Source organism: Grampus griseus, assembly GCF_964374135.1.
Source record: "Grampus griseus genome assembly, chromosome: 2".
Classification (NCBI taxonomy): Eukaryota; Metazoa; Chordata; class Mammalia; order Artiodactyla; family Delphinidae; genus Grampus; species Grampus griseus.
Window position 1 is genome coordinate 119366859 of NC_139018.1, and position 21910 is coordinate 119388768.

General features: G+C 35.1%; 1 protein-coding gene across 1 annotated transcript in view; it reads left to right on the forward strand.

Annotated features, from left to right (window-relative positions):
• NRG4 (neuregulin 4) overlaps positions 1-21910 on the forward strand; it is a 134048-nt gene that overhangs the window by 91862 nt on the left and 20276 nt on the right. Inside the window, exons 6-7 of the mRNA XM_082647314.1 lie at positions 13501-13650; positions 21574-21653. Of these exons, the coding sequence (XP_082503440.1) occupies positions 13501-13650; positions 21574-21653 (230 nt within the window). The remainder of the gene's footprint in view (positions 1-13500; positions 13651-21573; positions 21654-21910) is intronic.

Consider the following 21910-nt stretch of genomic DNA (forward strand, 5'->3'; position numbering starts at 1 on the left):
AGGAACACATATTCTAATTTCTGTCCAAGAAAAAGGTGGTTGTTAATCAGGGGCCAAGGGTGAAGTAGCAAAATTTTATCTTTTTACCTCTTTTTGTGTCATGATTCTTTTCCTTCTATTATACATTCTTTCCATGTTCATTCTGTTTTAAAAATTCTTTCTGAAAATTTCCGTACACATGGAGATTTAAATGATAGTGTAGCTTAATGTATTAGTTTTCCCAAAGATATTGGCGTTTTAACTTTATCTGCAGAAAGAGAATTGAGAGCAGCTGAATCTCATGGCACCAATTGCCTAGCTATTAGGAAGTCCTTTACCCATATCTCATCAAAGCTGCCACTAAATTTGTTAGGCCCAATCTAGATGGATTTTACTAATTTATCATTTACTTGTTTGTAAGATAAAAGAAATCACAGTTGATTTATTGCTTGACATTCCTTTTTATATTATTTTTGAGATTATTTTCCTGTTATATTACAGTGTACATGTGGCAGAAATTAACCCATGGCATTTTTTTTAACATCTTTATTGGAGTATAATTGCTTTACAATGGTGTGTTAGTTTCTGCTTTATAACAAAGTGAATCAGCCATACATATACATATATCCCCATATCTCCTCCCTCTTGCGTCTCCTTCCCACCCTCCCTATCCCACCCCTCTAGGTGGTCACAAAGCACCAGCTGATCTCCCTGTGCTATGTGGCTGCTTCCCACTAGCTATCTATTTTACATTTGGTAGTATAAATAAATCCATGCCTCTCTCTCACTTCATCCCAGCTTACCCTTCCCCCTCCCTGTGTCCTCAAGTCCATTCTCTACATCTGCGTCTTTATTTTTTATTTATTTATTTTTTAAATTCCATATATATGTGTTAGCATATGGTATTTGTTTTTCTCTTTCTGACTTCATTCTGTATGACAGACTCTAGGTCCATCCACCTCATCACAAATAACTCAATTTCGTTTCGTTTTATGACTAATATTCCATTGTATATATGTGCCACATCTTCTTGGTCCAGTCGTCTGTTGACGGATGCTTAGGTTGCTTCCATGTCCTGGCTATTGTAAATAGAGCTGCAGTGAACATTGTGGTACAGGACTCTTTTTGAATTATGGTTTTCTCGGGGTATATGCCCAGTAGCGGGATTGCTGGGTCGTATGCCATGGCATGTTTTGATTCTGAAAGAAATTACATTTTCTTTACTTTTACATACTTAGTTGTTAAAAATAGGGTAGTAGAAAAAATTGCAAAAGTATGGTTCTTTTCTAGTAAAAGAGTTTGATCCAGGGTAGTTTGTTTTATCATGACTTTTATCTTACCTTTAATTTTCACATATAATATGTTCCTGAAAACATGTTTGAAGGTCATTGTCTGAAAGTCGAATGATAGTGTGGTGTAAGGTACCCTCAAGGCCTAATGTGTCATAAAATTCCCAGATATGATCATGTAGTTTCTGCTGCCCTCTATCTTTGCAACCTAATTGGAGGGATAAGAACCTTCCCAGGCTCTGTAGCCTTGGGTCAGCCTTCCTGATGTTATAACATAATTTTTTTTAAAAAACGGTGAAGGCCTGACCTCATACAAATGTAAATGAACACATGAAAGACATTGTTTAGTTCATTAATTAATGAGGGGACCAGTAAGATGTTAAAACCAGTTCAAAGCAACAGATGCATATATAATCAGGAATGCTGAAAGAAGTTTACAAATACATGCAAAACTATTCAATATCTACAGGGCAATAATCAATTGTATTCCACCAGACAAAATTCATTTGAATTTCTATGGAAAAGAATCATTTGTATTACTCTAAGTTTTCTATAATTTACAGAGTTGTAAAACAGCTGGAAGACAATGAAAGATGCAGGCCCCTAAAGAATCAGATCATCCAGAAGGATGGATTGGACAGAACACCCAGTAGTCTTTTTTTTTTTTTTTGGTCTGTTTCAAAGTCTTTCATAATTTTTCATAACGGTCTTCCCCCTTGTAGCTATATAATCCCAAAAAATTATTCTGTATTGGAAAGTGAAAATCCCTTGTAGTTATATAATCCCAAAAAATTATTCTTGGTGTAAAAAATGCTAGTGCAATAAGAGCATTAGTTAAATATATAGAATTACTGAATTTTGCAATTCAATACTGAACATCCATGACAGTTACAAAATTAACTTCTGTTTGAAAGTTTTCATAAAGAATTTTGGAATTGACTTTATAAGCCTCTATTATTTGTTGTTGTGGGGCTAGAAAACCAAGCCTAAGAAACTAACTATACCAGATTTCACTTGTAGAGTACCTGTAAATTTGGTGAGTTTCTCTTTTCTCAGAGTCCCCCAAATTTGCTAAGGTTCTTGGCCTGCCAATAAGTGACTTCCTTACCTCCTGAGGGCTTGAACCTATAAGCCAGGTACCAGGCCATTTTTACTGCTTTGTAGATTTTGGATCCATATGTAAAGTCAGCTCTTGTTTTGTAAAAGTGGCTTGACTTACCGAATTCAAAGAGAGTCATTCTCAGAAACGATAGTCCATGGGAGGCCTTGGTTGATCAAATGATTTGTCCAGTTTTGTCCTAATGAAAAGAAGAACGGGTTCTTGTTGGACATATGCAAATAACTGTATTGCCATGAAGATTAAGGAGACTCAGTAATAGTTTCTGAATTTGCGAGTCAGGGGATGCTTAATGAGAATCAGATAACATTTCAAAGTATTTTGTTGCATTTTACAGAAGTACTATTTACTAAATTGTTGTGGGTTATGGATAGCTTAAGAAAAAAGGGAAGGGTTTTTTTTTTAATATAAGAAAAATAGATCATTACAGTATTAACACTGTCCTAAACAAATAACCACAATAAATTCTCATCAATTCATTCAGTCCTGTGCTCCTTGAGATCTTGGGTTAACAACCTGCTTTCACGAGGCTGTCTGATTTTGAACTATAAAGAATCAGGTGACTGATTTTGAACTATAAAGAATCAGGTGACTGATTCAGTCCAGTCACCTCAGAAGCTTGTACCCAAGAATCTTTTTTTTTAAGTGTCAGAAATTTGCAATCCTGGTACATTCTTTGTCCATGAGGCTCCTGGACTGTCCTTTTTAGTTCAGAATACAAACCCTGCCTTATAGCCTGTAGCAGTGCCTTCTGACACGCATCACATTAAAACAAAACTACATAGATGACAGATATGTAATGGCTGTGAGCCAGTTAATAATATCAGGGTGAATAAGGGTAAAATTCTCTGTTGGAAGTATAGTGTACAACTATTTAATAAGAGTTTTGATTGGCATTTGCCCTGAGATTAAAAACACTATGGACCGGGAATTCCCTCATGGTCCAGTGGTTAGGACTCTGTGCTTCCACTGAAGGGGGCACGGGTTTGATCCCTGGGAAACTAAGATCCTGTACGCTGCACAGCGCGGCCGAAAAAAAAAAGAAAGAAAAAATTATGTGCAGCAAAGGCATTGACAGATCTCCAGGAAATTTCATAGATTTTTGTTCATTATTTTACTGTTATAATTATTTCTATCATCTCTGTTTTTAAAAGAAAATTTGTGATTTTCTGGGTTTTCTCTGAGAAATCTCAAATACAGTTTTGGGTGACTTTTTATTTTATTTCTTCTCTATTTAGGATCCAATTTTGAGAAGACAAAATCAAAAAAGTTGTCAGAGGAGATTTTGGCACTTGGTTAAGATAGGTGCCTGAGAACTAATATTTAATAAACTCTTTCATCAATGGGACAAAATAAAGTTTATTTTCTAAATTCTGTTCACTACACTTTCCCACATTCTAATTAGAACAAACTGACCTGGTTCTCTTTCAGGGGTTTTACCCGTTGAAGCCATTTTTATAATACTGAGATGTTATTTATAACACACTGTGTGTTCATATTATTATCTTCAAGTGAATCAATAAAGTATTTGTAAATTAAATAAAATAATAAAAGTATTTTTGTAAATTTATATTTCACTTTCCAATATAATAAATACCAATAGTTTCTTAACCCATGTAAACAAAAGCTCTCTGGAGTCCTCAGTAAGTCCTAGAGTCCTTTGGACTAGAGACTAAAAAGCCTGAGAACTACTGCAAACTGCTGCTTCCAGACACATCTACCCTTGGAAAACAAAAGTACACACAGAGTTGTGTTTCTCCGTCACAGTTGTTCCAAGTATAGTCTCATTACTCATATCTTTCAGCCAAGTAACTATAACTAACTTCTGTTTCACAGAGAACACTGGGGTAGTGGATAATTTAGAACTGTATGGCATACACAAGCAATTTAGTAGACTTGCAAAGTCATGAAATCACATATTACAACTTTCTACTGCCACACACATCTCTTCTATGACTCCTTAACGTGGCAAAAATGAATATGCTCATTAACATGACCAAAGCTGTAACCTTCAGAAGCAAAATTATATAAACTTGAAATTATACTTAATGATTAATGTTTCAGTATTCTATCTTACTTAAAAATTATCTGTGTCTAATAATATCCATTAATTCAATTTAATATAAATTCAGAGTGGCAGGGACATACATACCTTACCAAATGTAAAATAGCTAGCTAGTGGGAAGCAGCCACATAAGGTAGAAAGTAACACACCATTGTAAAGCAATTTTACTCCACTAAAGATGTTTAAAAAAAAATAATATAAATTCAAGCTTTTACCTTAGAAATTATCTACTACAAAACATAAATACTACAGAACATAATTATGGTTGAAATAAATGTTTGTCAGAATAATGATTGAATTTAATTGAATAGTTTTCATTTTCATAGTTTTTAATAATATGTAGGAGTAATATTAGCTTATTTGATCAGTAAACCTGTATAATTTTAGGAAAAGCAAGCCCAAGTGGAATAAAATATATGCTTCTGTTATACCTAATACTGATAAAGATATAGCTGTTTTATTAAGCCAAAATTATTAAGCTAGTATTGTTTACCAAAGATTTACTCTTATTAATGTGAACTTGGATTCTTAAAATGTTTCTTAGTTTTAGCAAGAAGAATTTTATTTAAGTTTAGTACGTTTAAAGCATTAGAAGTTCAAACAACAAGGTCCTACTGTTTCGCACAGGGAATTATTAATATAGTCAATAAACTGTGATTAAACCATAATGGAAAAGAATATGAAAAAGAATATATATGTATAACTGAGTCACTTTGCTGTACAGCAGAAATTAACACAACACTGTAAATCAACTATACCTCAATAAAATTTTAAAAAATAAAGTATTAGAAGTTCGATTTCCTATTCTGGTAATTTTAGCAATACTGAATTTATGTAAGAGCTTGTTTATCTCTGTAAGTCAATCAGAACAGAGCTTCTTTAATTTAAGAGTCTTTATACTATCATTTTTTAGTATCCTCTGGAGAAAGAAAGAAATTTCACACAGAGTAAGAGGTAAAGGCCTTTCTGAGTTTGACACATAGGTACAGAGAGAGCTTATAACTTCAGATCTATAACTTTGGCACAGATCAAGTAAACACAGAAACATAAAATCTCACTGGTCCAAATGTCGAAGAGGTACTCTCCTTCCCAGTGGGTATGTAATTTTTAATTGATTTGAGCTAAAAAATAGAGAAATAAATTTTTAGTAAGAGTCTGACAAACCAGTTTCTCTATCCTTTCACCTGGTTGAGTAGATCTCTATTATCCATTTACAGAGATCATCAGATTGTCAAACTATAAAACCAAACTTCTTACCATTGCTCTTACTAATGGGAAAATAACTTATCAGTAGTAACTAAACCAACGACAAAAAAATAAAACATAAAGTTAGTGGAGAGGGGAAAGAAAGCTAGAGAAACAGAGAACCAGCAAATTTTAAGTTCTATTGGTGAGTGGGATTCACCTCTGGGAGCCAGGAAAAGACATGCCTGGGCTTAAGCTATTAAGGAGGTGCACTTCACTGGCAACTCCATTTAACTAGCTCTGTCAGATGAATCCATCTCAGTGGGCAACCTTCAAACTGGTAAAAAAATAAATTTTTATATAAGGGAAAATCATGATTTTCATACAAATATAAAATGAACATGTGTCAAAGACATATTTAACTCATTCATTAACAAGGGAACCAATAAGACATTACAACTGACTCAAAGATGAATTCAAACAACACATACTTGGGTGTTCCCTGGCTGTCCAGTGGTTAGGACTCTGGGCTTTAACTGCCGAGGGCCCGCATGGCATAGCCATAAACAAAAACAAAAACAACACACACATGTAAGTATAGGTGATCAGCCATGTTGAAATGAAATACTAAATACTTATCAGTATCCACAGGGAAATCTCTTGTATTACACTGGACAAAATTTATTTATTGTAGGTTTTCTACAATTTACAGAGTTTGTAAAATAGCTCAAAGACAATGGAAAGCACAGGCCCCCATAGAATCAGATAACTCAGAAGGTCGTTAGACAGGGCACCTAACAATCTTTCTTGTCTATTTCAAAGTCTTTCACTGAGAACAATCCAGGCAGAAGCCCTTTCCAGCCCTTGTCCTCTTTGCCAACTTGGGCACAACGTCAGAAAGCCCCTAATCTTTCAACCTTCCAACTAGAACTTTATAGGTTCGTGGAGCAAGGATGGGGGAAAGAATTTGTCTTCACCTATGTTTGCATCACTAGCTGGATGAGGCCTTTCCTTGCTGCCTCACTTTCCTCCAGGCTTCTTGTGATCACCGTGAAGCCAATCATTGCACAGTGGAGGTGGAGTCTTAAGACATCAGGCAAAGGGGTATCTGTTGGTATAGTTACCCAGAGTGACTTAGTAAGCTCCAGTTCCCTGAGCCTGATCACCAGAATTCTCCCAGAGGGCCACAAGCTCAGACCAAAGCAGGCCCCTGCTGCCTTGACAGAAGCCAAGCTTTGTCCCCTATCCACAACAGTCAGTGTTGGCTAGGTAGAAATCATCATTTGTCAGGTGATAAAATAAAGACTGAATTCTATTTAAGAGAGGCAATTTAGGAGTACCAACTTATAATATATGAAAGGCTTGTTTTATGAAAGTAAAATAATTGAGGTTGAGAATCACAATTGGAAAAATGTAAGAAAGTCAACATTTATTGTGCTTCTGCATTTGATACGTTGCCTCTTTTAATTGTATATTGCGTGTGTGTCTGTCCACAGTTTTGCTGGACCTCAGTGTGCTTTTTACTAAACTCAGTTTCCAAAAGGAATCATCTGGGTTTTATGAGTTGTTTTATTAACCACATAAAATTTTAAAGTTTTCTTAAGGTCAGTTGGTTACCATAGGCTAGTTCTTGGCACTCTTTTTAGGTAAGACTTCTGTTTTTTCATCTGTAAATTTAGTAGAAGGTTATGGTTCAAAGAAAAAAAATTCAAAATGCTACTGTGATATTAATCAGAACAAAGTCCTTTTTACTTTGACTTTGGGCACTGTACAATATGCTTTATTAAACATCAGGATTTAGATTGATCTTCAGAACACCTTTACAGAAAGGAAATCACAGCCTTGAAGCTGATAATAGAACAGTTGCAAAAAGCACGAAACAGCTGCTCTATTTAGCTATGCATTTTGTTAACACTTTTCATATTAGTAACCTTACTTCTGATAAAGCTTTTTCATTAGTATTCTCAGCAGAAACAACTGACATATCTTTCTTGACCTCACCATGCTTAGAACAAAAACTTAAAAGAGGACCAGTCTTCTTGAAACCATGTTTTTCCAGATCATCTGCTTGTCAAACATAGCAGAATATGGTTTTGAAACAGTGGAAACATAACTGCTCTCTTAGGTCTGCTTGTCTTCCACCAGCATTTGTCTTACTCAGTTGTGTCACTTGTTCAAGAGTAGAAGCTACTCTTCAGAACTAACTCAGGTTAGCTCATTGCTGTTCTAGGAAGCAGAATGCCAGTGAAAGATAATGAATGTCCTCCTTTAAAGCTCCTTCATTTTCTTCTTATTTGTTGCATAATAAGTTATATCAGATTACGCATTTGCTTCTGAATTTTGGTTATCCTTTTAGATAGTGTCTTTTCATCCACTATTTCCTTTGAAAGGCCCCTGAAAAATATCCCAATTTCTCACCAGTAAGATTTCATTTTCAACATAGGAATACCATGCAAAGTGACAACTGTGACTTTTGTTCAGCTCTAATACTTAACTTCTTTTGTCAGGAAGTGAACTGATGCTGGCTTCTCTTTGTCTTATTCCAAGTTGGGGCATGAGATTTTCCCTGCATTAGAAGGTTGTTGAGACCTGAAGCCTGGGAAGGTAAGATGCCAGCATGAATATTGTCCGTTTAGAACTGTGGTTTAATTGAGTGTCTGGTGATTTAAGAGCGTAAGTCTTTCCATTTGTTCCTGGATTTATGGTCTTGATGTCCTTTAAGTTTTACCAAAACATGTGAAAGATGTCTACAATTGGAAGGCCCATTTATAATTTATCATTTATAAATTCTAAATATAGCTTTATATTTACTGAAATTATTACTTAAAAGAAAGGAAGAACTGACCTATACCAGTTTTTATGTATAAATAAATCTTTGTATATACAAATATATGTGTATTTTTTACACCAAGGATCATAACAAAATAGAATACAAAAAATATATATATATTTTCTGCTTGTAGTTTTACTTTTCCTCCCTGATCATTTTTTTAAAACATATATATACCTTATCTGTCAAGAGCAGTTTTGGATTTCCTCCCTGATTTTTTTTTTTTTTCCCTTGAGGAAAGCAAAATAGGGTGAGAATTGAGATCATTATTTTTCTAACATGGAGGAAGACAACATTTAAGAAACATTTTTTAATCACAAAATTTTCCCCAAGTACTCTGGTGAACCCGGCAGCATTCTATGGGTGTCTCTCCCAAAAAGTCTTAATCGGAAAAGAATAGCCAATGCATGGATTCAGTAATGAAGGTTGTGTTTTAAACTACTGCTGCTCATCATTTGTTTACATGCTTCCTTCATTCACTGTGCTTTAGCTAGTTTCAGTAAGTAAAATATTTCACATTTTCACAGTGATTTACTTAAGCAAAAAAAATTATAACCCTTCACAATAAAATTATAACAATACCGTACATAATGACAAATATGAATTATTCTCTATGCAGGATGTTTTATTCATTTATGTACAGATATAGTCTGTAGTCCATTTCAGCACATGAATTATCTTGTTCATAGTCAATCTTGGAAGAACCTAATAGATTTTGCTTTTTTACTAGACTTAGATTATACTTACACACTTGAAGCATACTAGTTATTGGTTTTAATTGGTGCTAATATCATATCAATATTAAAACTTTTTCAAGATCAAATATTAGCTAAGTATCTCTAGGTACTATTAAGAATCTAATAAATGCTTAGTGAAGTTACATTTATGGCACTAGCTAATAAAAGAGTCAGTCTTCCCTGAATTCTTGGCTTCTAAAAATCTAGTAGGAGTTTCATAGGATGTTGGCATGTTTGTGTATTGTTATCTAGCCCTGGAATGCGAAAGGGATTTAAGCCCATGTGGTTAATTTGTGTTTCTTGAACAATCTAATAGTTTTATTTTGGTTTTGTTACCATTTTTCATGGGTTTCAGATTGAACTTTGATTACTACAGAGTAGGAATCAAACTTGGAAGTCAATTTTGGCATATGCCAATATTATACTTTTTCTTTCCAGGATGGGTTAGCCCAAGTGAAGTGGCATTGACGTTGAATCACTATTTGGTTAGTGGACTCTTATAAAGTTGTTTATTGTTTCTGAAAAATATTTAATAATAATAACACATTTATTGATCTCCATGCTCTTAACTTTTTCTGGCTGTAATTTTTCTTGAGCATTTTATTAGCTACTTTAATTTCAGTTTCACTTGCATAGTGTGTTTCAATGTTCAAGTCACTTTTAGACATTATTTGATTCTGACAATAGCCCTATGAAATAGCAAAAGCAGGTGTTATTTTGATTTTTACAGTGTCTTAGAGAGTTTGAGTGGCTTGCCCAAGGTCACACAGCCAACAATCATAAGAGTGGGATCAAGAAATCAGTTTTTTCTAGCTCATAGTCCAATACTCTTTCTTGAAGCTAAATGGCACTGTTTGTTTACATGATTAAAAACTTGGTTCTTACAACTTACCTGGAATGCTATAGAATCTAATGAGTTTATTTCATGTCCAGTGTACTAAACATAGCTTCTGGGTTTAAGGACAAGATTGTTGGTGGTATTCAGCCAGAAAACCAGCACCCTATGACTTGGATTCTGAGTTTTGGAATTTCTCACCTAGTTGAGCATTTGTACCTGTTCCAGCATTCATCTTTCAGTTCCAGGAGAATGTGTGTGACCCTAGTGCTTGGTATTCACCTCATTAGGTGGAACAACTGTTTGCTACTTGGCAGTCTGTGCAGAAGTGATGTCCGGAAATAATTTAGCAAGAAAGTTACATAAAGACTGAAGGCTACTTTGTTCTGCATGAAATGGTGGTACAAATGCCTCACCTTCTGTTTTGCTTCATCTAGTACTACCGTTTAGTTATCTGTCTAAATCTTCTTAATTCACCCTTATTTATCCTTAAAGGAGCTGACTTTGCCTAAAGTTTGATATTTGTGTCATAACTTGGTCATAACATTTTCATAAATGAGCTTGAGCTTTAAAAGTGGAATCCTTGGGCTTCCCTGGTGGCGCAGTGGTTGAGAGTCCGCCTGCCGATGCAGGGGACATGGGTTCGTGCCCCGGTCTGGGAAGATCCCACATGCCGCAGAGCAGCTGGGCCCATGAGCCATGGCCACTGAGCCTGCGCGTCCGGAGCCTGTGCTCCACAACGGGAGAGGCCACAGCAGTGACAGGCCCGCGTACCGCAGAAAAAAAAAAAAAAAAGTGGAATCCTTGTACATACTCATTGGTAGGCTGTGTTTAGTTTTTTGTATGATAAATATCTGAAATTTTTAAATTAATTTTTAGGTTAGCTATTTCTACTTCTTAGATAACAGCATAATATTTAAATTTCTTTGCTTTTCTCTAAATTCTGATTTGACTAGTTAAATAATAACAAGATGTGTTTATTCTTCACTTTGCTTTATTTAAAGATACCATCAGCCTTTGACTTTCCCACAAGAGCATGTGTTTGCTTGGCCCTGCTGTAAGACAATAGAACAACACTGTAGTGTTGATTGTTTTCCTTTATATGCCTTTTTTGTTTGTTTGCTTATAGCCTGATCTGACCACTCAGCTTATATTTATACCATTCTCTTGACTCCTTCCAGCTCAAAGTAAACACATAGGGTTAGTTACATCAGCTAGTTTGTCATCTTTTTCCTTGAAGTTCAATCTTACCTAAACTTGAACAGCCTTGAGTAATGAGTTTATAGCATTTTAAAAAAGAAATCTTCCTTATAAAGAAGAATTATACTGTTTCAATTCAGAATTTATTTCTTTAGAGTTCTAGCTATATTCAGTTGGAAACTGAACCCCATTTTAATATCATTTCAAAACCTGAGAGTTATTTTAAAACGACGACAGTAACTTTTCCAGTGGCTAAATCTTTTCTTTAAAAACCTTCGGAAGTCATAAATAATTACTACTTACTGAATTCTGGTTTTGAAAAATTTAGAACTTTTTTCTTTTTTTTTTTACTGTGTGGAATGCCCCTTTCCTTCTTTGGTTATTTTGTGATGACATATGTATTGATTTTTTTGGTAGTCTCTATATTAACTTTCTAGGCCTGTGTGTGTCTGTGTGTGTGTGTGTCTCTGTGCGTTATTTATTCCCTTTTTTGGAAGTGGGATGTGGGGCTAGAGGAGAAAGAAACAAATTATTTTCATTTAATCTTTTTTCTCCTCATACTTATTTAACTGACTTGATCTTTGGAAAAAATAAGTATTTTTTATTTAGACGTTAGGTAATTGTGTTTTGTAAAGTATTTTACTTGCATTTCAGTTTGCCACTCATATTCAGTCCTTTCTTTTCCTTTCTATGTTTCCTCAACTCCATCTTTACAGTATTTTGAGAGAATCAAAACTGCTTCTTTGCTCAAACTGTCACCCCTCCCCCCTCAGTGGAGGCCGTAACCAATAACACCACTGCCTCACCATGGGTAGGGCTTGAGGTTCATAAAACATCTTTCATATGCTCATTTAAGTAAAATCGATCCCTTGTGCTATAACTTGATATTCTTTTCTCTTATTTATTTGTATACTGCTTTATTAGCCTATTGCGTTAGTTGCCAAGCTTTGTTAGTAATCAGTTCAGCATGTAACTTTCTAGGACTGCATCCTTGTTAGACTAGGGTGGGAGAAAAGAAGATAACATTTGTAAATACTCCCTAAACTGGAAAGAGGTGAGGAGGAGAATTAATTTAGTAGAACAGATATTTCTATTTTGGGTAATACTAGCTTAAAGAATATATATATACACATATATGTACACACACATTTTTTTTATGCAAAATTATTGCTAAGTGTAGTTTACTCCAGCGGTCCCCAACCTTTTTGGCACCAGGGACCAGTTTCGTGGAAGACAGTTTTACCACGGAGCCGGTGGGGAAGGGGGATGGTTCAGGCGGTAATGTGAGCGATGGGGAGCAGCAAATGAAGCTTCGCTTGCTGGCCCGCTGCAGACCGGTACTGGTCCGTGGCCCGGAGGTTGGGGACCCCTGGTTTACTCTGTAACTTCATGGGTTGCTTTATAAACAAACATTAGTATATATTAAAATACTATTCTTTATTTTAACTGCAACTATGAAATAATGAAATTGATCTGGTGCCAAACTCATTAGTTCATATCAATCTCTAGTTTTATAATCTCTGAACATATTAACAGGGAAAAAGGAACTGACTGATATTACCAAAGATTATGGTTCTCTCTATGGTCACATAGTTTTAAAGAGCTGAAAGTAATTGGCTTTAAAATATTTGGCTGGCAAATGAAAATACCACAGAATCTCTAGAAAAGGAAAGTAATAAGGTAAGGAGTAGAACTACCGGATACTAAAGCATATTATAAAGCAACAGTATTGAAGCAATATGGTAGAAGCCCAAGATTAGATGTATAGATCATTGAAGAATAAAGAAATGCTGTTACTTATACAAGTTTGACATACATTAAAGGAGGCACTGTTAAACAGTAGGAAAGGGAATGATTATTTAATAAATGGAGTTGGAATAACTAGTTAGCAACGTCAAGGAAAAATATACTTAGAACCACATCTATACCAGAAATAACAAAATAAATTTCAGATAAACTTAAGTGTGGATAATTACATATTGAAAATCTAAAAGATAAAAGGACTGAATATTCTATAATTTCTCTGGAATTTCTAAACAATTTGAAAACTGGAAAAGGAAGATAGCGAAGATTAGACTGCACATGCTAATTTGTTTTATTATAACTGTAGCTCTGTGAGCATTATAGGAAAGCATGCCTATTCTATGTTCACAATCTGAAAATTAGTCTTATTTTTTTTTCATACCAGCTGGAAACCTTATGCTTTCTATACTAGTTAATGGAACAGAGAATGCAGTTCTTTATCTAAAATTTTATTCTGTAGATGCATTGAAAATTATACAGGAGCTCGTTGTGAAGAGGTTTTTCTCCCAAGCTCCAGCATCCAAACTAAAAGTGACCTGTTTGCAGCTTTCGTGGCATTGGCTGTTCTTCTAGGAACTCTTATCATTGGAGCCCTCTACTTCCTTTGCAGGTAACCAAAATAAAAACATGCTTTTGGAAAGAAAAAGTAATGCAAAAAGTAGTTATCCTACTAACTAATCAATATGCCCTTTAGCTCTAGAGTATTTTTCCAGATTGTTTTTCTGTTTAGAGTTATTTCTCTAATAGAGTTACTGTTATTAAATTTTATTATTTATTTATTTTTGTTATTAAATTAATAAGTCATTTTTGAAAGGATCTTAAGCAGTCTCTATTTATTCTCTGTTACTGTCGTCATCATTATTTACCTTGACTTTTCTAAACTAGTAAGGTAGATCCACATTCACTAAAGTCATCCTGCCAAAAACACCTAAATATTTGGACTAGGTCTATTTAAAACAGATTTTGTGAAAGAAAAGAAACAATTTATGCAACACGCTGTAAATACAAATTTAAGACATAGTTAATATCTAGGATCAGCTCTTTATTTAGTGCCTACTATGTGCTAGACACTTTATGCTGATAAGCATAAAGAATATAATAGTGAAGAAAATAGACATGTTCCCTAACTTCATAGAGATTTAAATCAATTTGGAGAGACAGATGAATTGGCAGGCAATTAATTTGAGAAGACTAGTAACTCATAAGACCAAAGGAAAATTTATTCACATGAAACAACGCTTTGCACTGAAGATTACTTTCATTCATTAGTTTTGGTCTTCAGCTTTTTCTGAATGTTTGTGAAAATAAGTGAATATAGAATTTATTAAATGTAGGAGTTATCTGGTATCATAACTCTCATTATTAATTTTTATTAAATGCACACTGTATGCTGTCATAGATATTTGTGCAAATGGAAAATGGAGCTGAGGGTAGTCATAAAAGAGATACAGTGGGTTTGAGAAATTTATATTCTAAGAAAAGTAACATATGTAAAATTATATTTCATAAAATCCTCAATTCTGAATTACTTTACACCATGGAGTAAATAAAAATTGGAGATTGTGCTTTTAAAATATGTGGTATTGGTATTACATATTTTATTCTAAAATATATTATTTAGGCAATCTAATATGTTTTATCTCTCATAATTTTAGCATCTTACTACAGATACAAAAATTTAAATACAAGCTCATTGTGTCAGATTATATTTCCCAAAGATAGCCACAACAATATCTCTCATTCCCACATGCTCTTCTGCAGTGTGACCTTGCCACTCCTACATCAAGAGGAAGAGTTTATTTCTCTAAATCTTTGAATCTGGGCAGGCATTCAGTCTGCTTTGACCACAGAATATTGTGGAAATGGTGCTGTTCTAGTTAAGGACATAGCCCTTAAATGGCCTGGCAGCTTCCATATCCTGTCACTCATACTTCCGCTGCTCTTTCACACAATCAGCTACCATGTTGTGAGAACAGAGAACCAGCCTCAGCTGATCTCTCAGCCGACAGCCAGTGTCAACTACCACCATTTGAATAAGCCACCTCAGACATCCAGCTCAATTGAACCTTTAGTTGATCCAGATTTAGCTGCCAGTTGACTGCAACCACAGAGATCCCAAGCAAAAACTGCCCAGCTGTCAACCCACAGAAAACCATAAATTGTTTTAATCCACTAAATTCAGGTTGATTTGTTATACTGTTATAGATAACCAGAACACCCATGTTTGGAATTAGGTGTACTCTTGACTTTAAATCATGTTTGGAAAAAGAATGAATAATGATTTATTATTTTATTCTATCCCTCTAAATATTTTGTTGGTCTAATATGCTAAGGAGAAGACCAACTGACTAATTCCCTCATTAATCACTCTAGTGCCAGGTTGGAAATATAGCATTTCATGTGTTATTGATTGCATAATAAATACTTTTGTAATATCAATCAGGATAGGCTAGGTAATTATCAACCCTAACAGTTTAGTGGCTTAAAAAATAAGACTGTTTCCCATTCATAGCGTATAATTATTATCATTTGGCAGACCGGCTTTTATAATCATAGTCACTTAAAATCTCAAACTGATGGAGCAACCACCATCCTGAATGCTGTGGGTTGCTCTGCCAGAGGGTTTCATATTTGAGTTGAAATGATCTGTCTGGCCATGATTCATTGGCCAGAATGAGCTGCATGGTCCTACTTAATTACAAGGGGTACCAGGAAATGCAATTCTACCATATGCCTGTAAGGTAGAGAGCTAGAAATACATGTCTTACATAATGACCAAAGGATTTATTAGGAAATCTAATATTCATTCCACTGGGAATTGTTAAGAGGCATTTTTTTTATTCCATAGAGCTTTAACATTGCTGTAATTGTCTAAAAATGAAACTCCTGTGCAAACCCATTGAGTTTGTGCCATGGTATGTTGTACCCCACAGGTGCTTAATGACACAGAGTTTCAGAGGAGACCTTCTAGAACACAGTAACTCTGCAAGCTTGAGCCAGAATTTAGCAATATTGCTAGTATGAGCAGGCTAAACAATACCTTTTTGGTAGAAAGTATAGATAAAAGAAAAATGAAAGTACAGTTGACCCTTGAACAACACAGGTTTGAACTGCATGGGTTCACATATATGCAAATTTTTTTCAATAACTACTACAGTACTACATAATCCATGGTTGGTTGAATCCCTGGATGTGCAATCATGGATATGGAGGGCCAACTGTAAAAGGTATATGTGGATTTTCAACTGTGTGGTGGTGGTCAGCACCCCTAACTGCTGCATTGTTCAAGGGTCAACTGTATATAAGAACAAGAAAGGACAAAAGGAACCTCCAATCACAAATATTATCTGGTTTGCATCCCGATGCAGTCTGAACGTCTAGGGAAAAAAAGCTAGGAATGTTGAATAATCCAGGCTGGCTGGATTAATCCAGGTGGTTGACAGAAACAAATGCAAATTAATTCTTGAAGAACCCACCTTCATCCTTTACCTTAAAAAGTATCTCACAGTATAACAAGATTACCAAACATATAAGAAAAGAAGCACCATGAGTTAGAACCCACAGAAACAACTGATAGTAAAATCAGATATTCAAAATGTTTATTTTTTGGAAGACTCAGATACGTAATATAAAATACATATATTTAATATATACCAAGAAATAAATGAGAGGCTTGTAAATAAGCAAATTTGACAAAGACCAAAACAGAACTGTAATGCCTAAAATATAATAATTGTAATTTTTTAAAAGCCAATACATGTCTTAGTTCAATAAAATTTTTTAACCAAGAATATGTTTTTAATAGCAAATTAGACACAATAAAAGATTTAATGAAGTGAAAGATATAGATAAGAAATTACCCAGAAGGTAATTCTGAGAGGAGAGGAAATGGAAAATGTTATAGAGAAGTCAAGAAAAAGGGAGACCGGAGAGAAAGTACCTAGAAATGTATGATAGAAGAGAGAAGGGGGCAAAGGCAGTATTTGAAAAGGTAATGGCTGAGACCTTTGCAGAACTGATGAAAGTCAACCACAGATTCTAGAAGTCCAACAAATTTCAAGCAGGATAAAAATAAGTTTACCTATGGGCACAGACCAGTAAAACTGTAGGGTGCTCAAAGAGAAGATTGCAAAAATGTTACAAAAGAATGACAGATTATCTTTAAAAATGCAGCAGTTTTACTGAAAGCTGGCTGCTCAGTAGGAAAGAAGCAAAACCAGAAGACAGAGCAAGCAATCATATTTTCAGTATCCACTGAAAATAACCATCAACCCCAAATTTCTATATCACAGAAAACATCTTTCAGGAATGAGGGTAAAATGAACATACTTTTATTTATTTATTTATTTTAATTTTATTTATTTTTGGCCGCATTGGGTCTTTGTTGCTGCCCGTGGGCTTTCTCTAGTTGTGGTGAGTGGGGGCTACTCTTCGTTGTGGTGCATGGGTTTCTTACTGAGGTGGCTTCTCTTGTTGCCAAGCACGGGCTCTAGACACACGGGCTTCAGTAGTTGTGGCACGGGGGCCCTAGAGCGTGTGGGCTTCAGTAGTTGCAGTGCATGGGCTCAGTAGTTGTGGCTCGCGGGCTCAGTAGTTGTGGCTCGCGGGCTCTAGAGCGCAGGCTCAGTAGTTGTGGTGCATGGGCTTAGTTGCTCCATGGCATGTGGGGTCTTCCTGGACCAGGGATTGAACCCATGTCCCCTGCATTGGAAGGCATATTCTCAACCATTGGACCACCAGGGAAGTCTCAAAGATACTTTTAGATAAGCAAAACTTGTAAGAGTTTGTCCTCTCATATTTTCAAGCAGAAGGAAATATATTGAGATGCAAGAAAGAAGAAAGATCAGAGAAAGTCATTATGTGAATGAATCAAAACAAATATTGTATAAATTTTAATAATAGTACTATACTATGTCTTTGAAAAGAGGAATTAAAACACATGATGGCAGGACTTCTCTGGTGGCGCAGTGATTAAGAATCCACCTGCCAATGCAGGGGACACTGGTTCAAGCCCTGGTCTGGGAAGATCTCACGTGCCGTGGAGCAACTAAGCCCGTGCGCCACAACTACTAAGCCCGCTCTCTATAGCCCACTAGCCACAACTACTGAGCTCACGTGCCACAACTACTGAAGCCTGTGCTCCGTAGAGCCCATGCTCTGCAACAAGAGAAGCCACCACAATGAGAAAGAAGCCCATGCACTGCAACAAAGAGTAGCCCCCACTCACTGCAAGTAGAGAAAGCCCACATGCAGCAACAAAGACCCAATGCAGCCAAAAATAAATAAATAAATAAATTTTAAAAAAGAAACACATGATGGCGATAGCAAGTAAGTTGAAAGGATTGTAATTAACATATACTAAAGGTTTTTAAATGGGAGGAGGATAATATATAGGTTAATGTGAGACCTTGATATATTAGGAATGAACATGTCTAGGGTGACAATTGAAGAAAAAAATCAAAACACATAATTTACAACTTAGAGGAAGGACAAAAAGGAATAAAAAATAATCAATTGATTAAACATAAAGAAAAATAGAGAAAAAAGGATAAATAGAAAGTATGATATAACATGGTAGGTTTAAATCTAAATATATCAGTAATTATTTTAAATATAATTGTACTAAAGATTCCAGGTAAAAAACAAAGATTGTCATAATACACCTATATTTTAAAATCTAAATTCTAGGTGCTAAGTCCTTCCAGATAAGGATACAAAAAGATTAGGAGTAAAAAGGTCATATAACTATCAGACAAAATAAATGTTATGGTAAAAGATTTAGTTCACTAGGAGGATTTAACAATTTAAAAATGTATGTGCTCTTATAAGCAAAATCTTAAAAAGTATAAATCAAAATTTGAAATACAAAGGAGAAATAAGCAAAACCACCATCACAGTTAAATTTTAATGTATGAGTCTCAGAAATTTATAAGAAAGGAGATAAAAATCAGTAAGACTTTATAAGGTTTTAGCAATGTAATTAACACATTTGATCTAGACTTATTCTAGAACACAGTACAAAATTCTTTACAAACTCATACAGAATATTTATGAATATTATTCTGTGCTGGGCAGTAAAACAGTTTTCAACACATTTCAAAGGTTTGATGTTACACCACATGCTCAGTCTTTAGTGTGATTAAGAGGAAAGTCAGGGACAAGAATAACTATCAAAGACCTTCACATGTGGAAATTAAGAAATACATGTCTGTATAATTCATGGATCAAAGAGCTCACAATGGAAATTGGGAAGTATTTTGACTGGCACTATAATGAAAATACTGTATAACAAATCTGAGAGATGCAAATAAACCAGCAGAGGAAAACTTATAGCTCTAAATGCTTATATGAGAAAAGAAGAAAGCCTGGAAATAAATAAGCTAAGCATTCATCTCACTAAGTTAGAAAAAGAATAGCAAAATAAATGCCAGGAAACTAGAAGGAAGTAAAACTAAAGAGTAGGAGTTTAAGATAATAAATGTACAATAGGTGTAATAGAGAGGAACAACAAAGACAAAATTTGGTTCTATAAAAAGATTAATAATATTGACAAATCTCTTTCAAAGAAACGGGGGGAAGGCACAAATGAATAATATTAGGAATGAATAAAGATATAATAACTCAGGTGCCACAGACATTAAAAAGATCAAATAACCTACACATATCCTCCCATATACTTTAAATCATCTCTGAACACCTAATACAATGTAAATGGTAGGTAAATAGTTGTAAATATGATATAAATACTATGTAAATAGTTGTCAGCATTAGGCAAATTCAAGTTTTGCTCTTTGTAGCTTTCTGTATTCTTTTTTTCCTTTTTCAAATATTTTCGATTTGAGATTGTTTGAATCCACGAATGCAGAACCCTCTGATACAGCAGGTCGACTGTACAACAGAAATGGTTTACAGTGCAGTGGGGAAATAACGGACTTTCCAATAAATAGTCTTGGCATTACTGTTTATCCACATGGAAGAAAGTAAAGTTGGATCTTTGCCTCAAAGCATACCTCAAAATCAGTACAGGTAGATTAAAGACCTAAATGTGAAATGCAAAATGAAAACTCTCAGAAGAACATTTAAAGAATGTCTTTGTGCCCTTGGGGGTAGGGATAGATTTCTGTAACAAGATTCAAGAAGCACAAATTGTAAAACAAATGGCAGATAAATTTGACTAAACTTCTAGTTATCAAAAGACACTATTGAAAAAAAAGCCTATCTACAAAGTGGGAGAAGAGGTTTGCAACATGTGAAAATATATGCATCATGAACTCCTACAAATCAAGAAAATAGTAAACCTGTAGACAAATGGGAAAAATTAAAAAAACTTATAAAAGATGAAGAAAATTCCATAAAATAAACATGAAAAGATGCTCAATCTTCTTAGTCAGGAAGCTGCAAATTCAGCCTGCAATTATCTCGCCCATAAGATTGGCAAAACTTTTTTTAAAAACCCAAACAATATAAAATGTGAGATTTTAGAGTTTGAAACAGTTTTGAACACTTTTGATTCAGTTTGCAAATGTCTTGTAAAGTTAAAAAACTATATGTGCTGCAACCAAGCAGTTTCACTTCTGAAATTCCTTTAAGCTGAGGGCCTTTTGAAATTTAATAAGTAATTAATGCCATATTTGAATGAGGTCCAAAATGATAACCCACTAATGCTGAACTCCAGGCTAGAATCAATTGTGTTTCATGAGGAGGAATCAGTATATTTTTACAAAACACTTTCATTTTGCTATGGTAAAAGTGGTTTTGAATTAATTTTTATTCATGTAAGGTAATATTTTAGGTACTGACTTATTGAAAAAAACTGAAAGGAAGTGTACATTCCAAAATCTCATTTAATATTAAAAATAGTTGTTTTTGTTTTTGTTTTGCGGTACGCAGGCCTCTCACTGTTGTGGCCTCTCCCATTGCGGAGCACAGGCTCCGGACGCACAGGCTCAGCGGCCATGGCTCACGGGCCCAGCCGCTCCGCGGCACGTGGCATCTCCCCGAACCAGGGCACGATCCCGTGTCCCCTGCATCAGCAGGTGGACTCTCAACCACTGTGCCACGAGGGAAGCCCCAAAAGTAGTTTTTTAAAACTCTGTCATGACACCTGAATACAATTAGAACCTATATTAATTGACACGATGACCAAAAAGATTGATGAACTGAAACCTTATAAAAGTGCAAATGAGTTTTTCAATAGTTGACTAAAGCCACCCCATGTCACATAAGGGTCCCAACTAATAATTAAAACTAGCCACTTGAAGAAGAGCACAAAAACTTTACACTAAAATACAACAGTTCTGCTGTCTTAAAGGAGGAAGACTAAGTGGCATCATCAGCATCGGAGGTCCCCACAGATGACCTGCCTGGCCTGGTGGATTTGTTAAATAATGGGGCATGGTTTGAGGGAAGCTCTGGCAGTTTCAGAGAGTTGTGGAAAGGAAAATGTACCTCCACATATTCAACTTTAAACTTTCTTTCCGGTTTTCCACTTACCCATTTTCCATTTGTGTGTTTCTTTCCTCTTTACTGTCAGGAAGGGCCACCTTCAGAGGGCCAGTTCGATCCAGTATGATATCAGCCTGGTAGAGACAAGCAGTACCAGTGTCCACCACAGTGAGTAAATTCAAAATGAAGTGCTTATTTTAAAGCCCTAGATTAGATGGTGGTTGTTGCATGGGATTTGGATCTATCCAAAAAATGGTTGACCCAAAATTTTTTTCTGTGGGTTTTTCATGTGAAGATGAATTTCTTACTAGCTGTATGACACAAGTCACCTTTTTACCCCAAAGAAAACCATGTTATCTCAATATGTGAAATTACGATGTTAGCTATAATGCGTTACATAGATTACTGTAAGGGACTGATCTCTC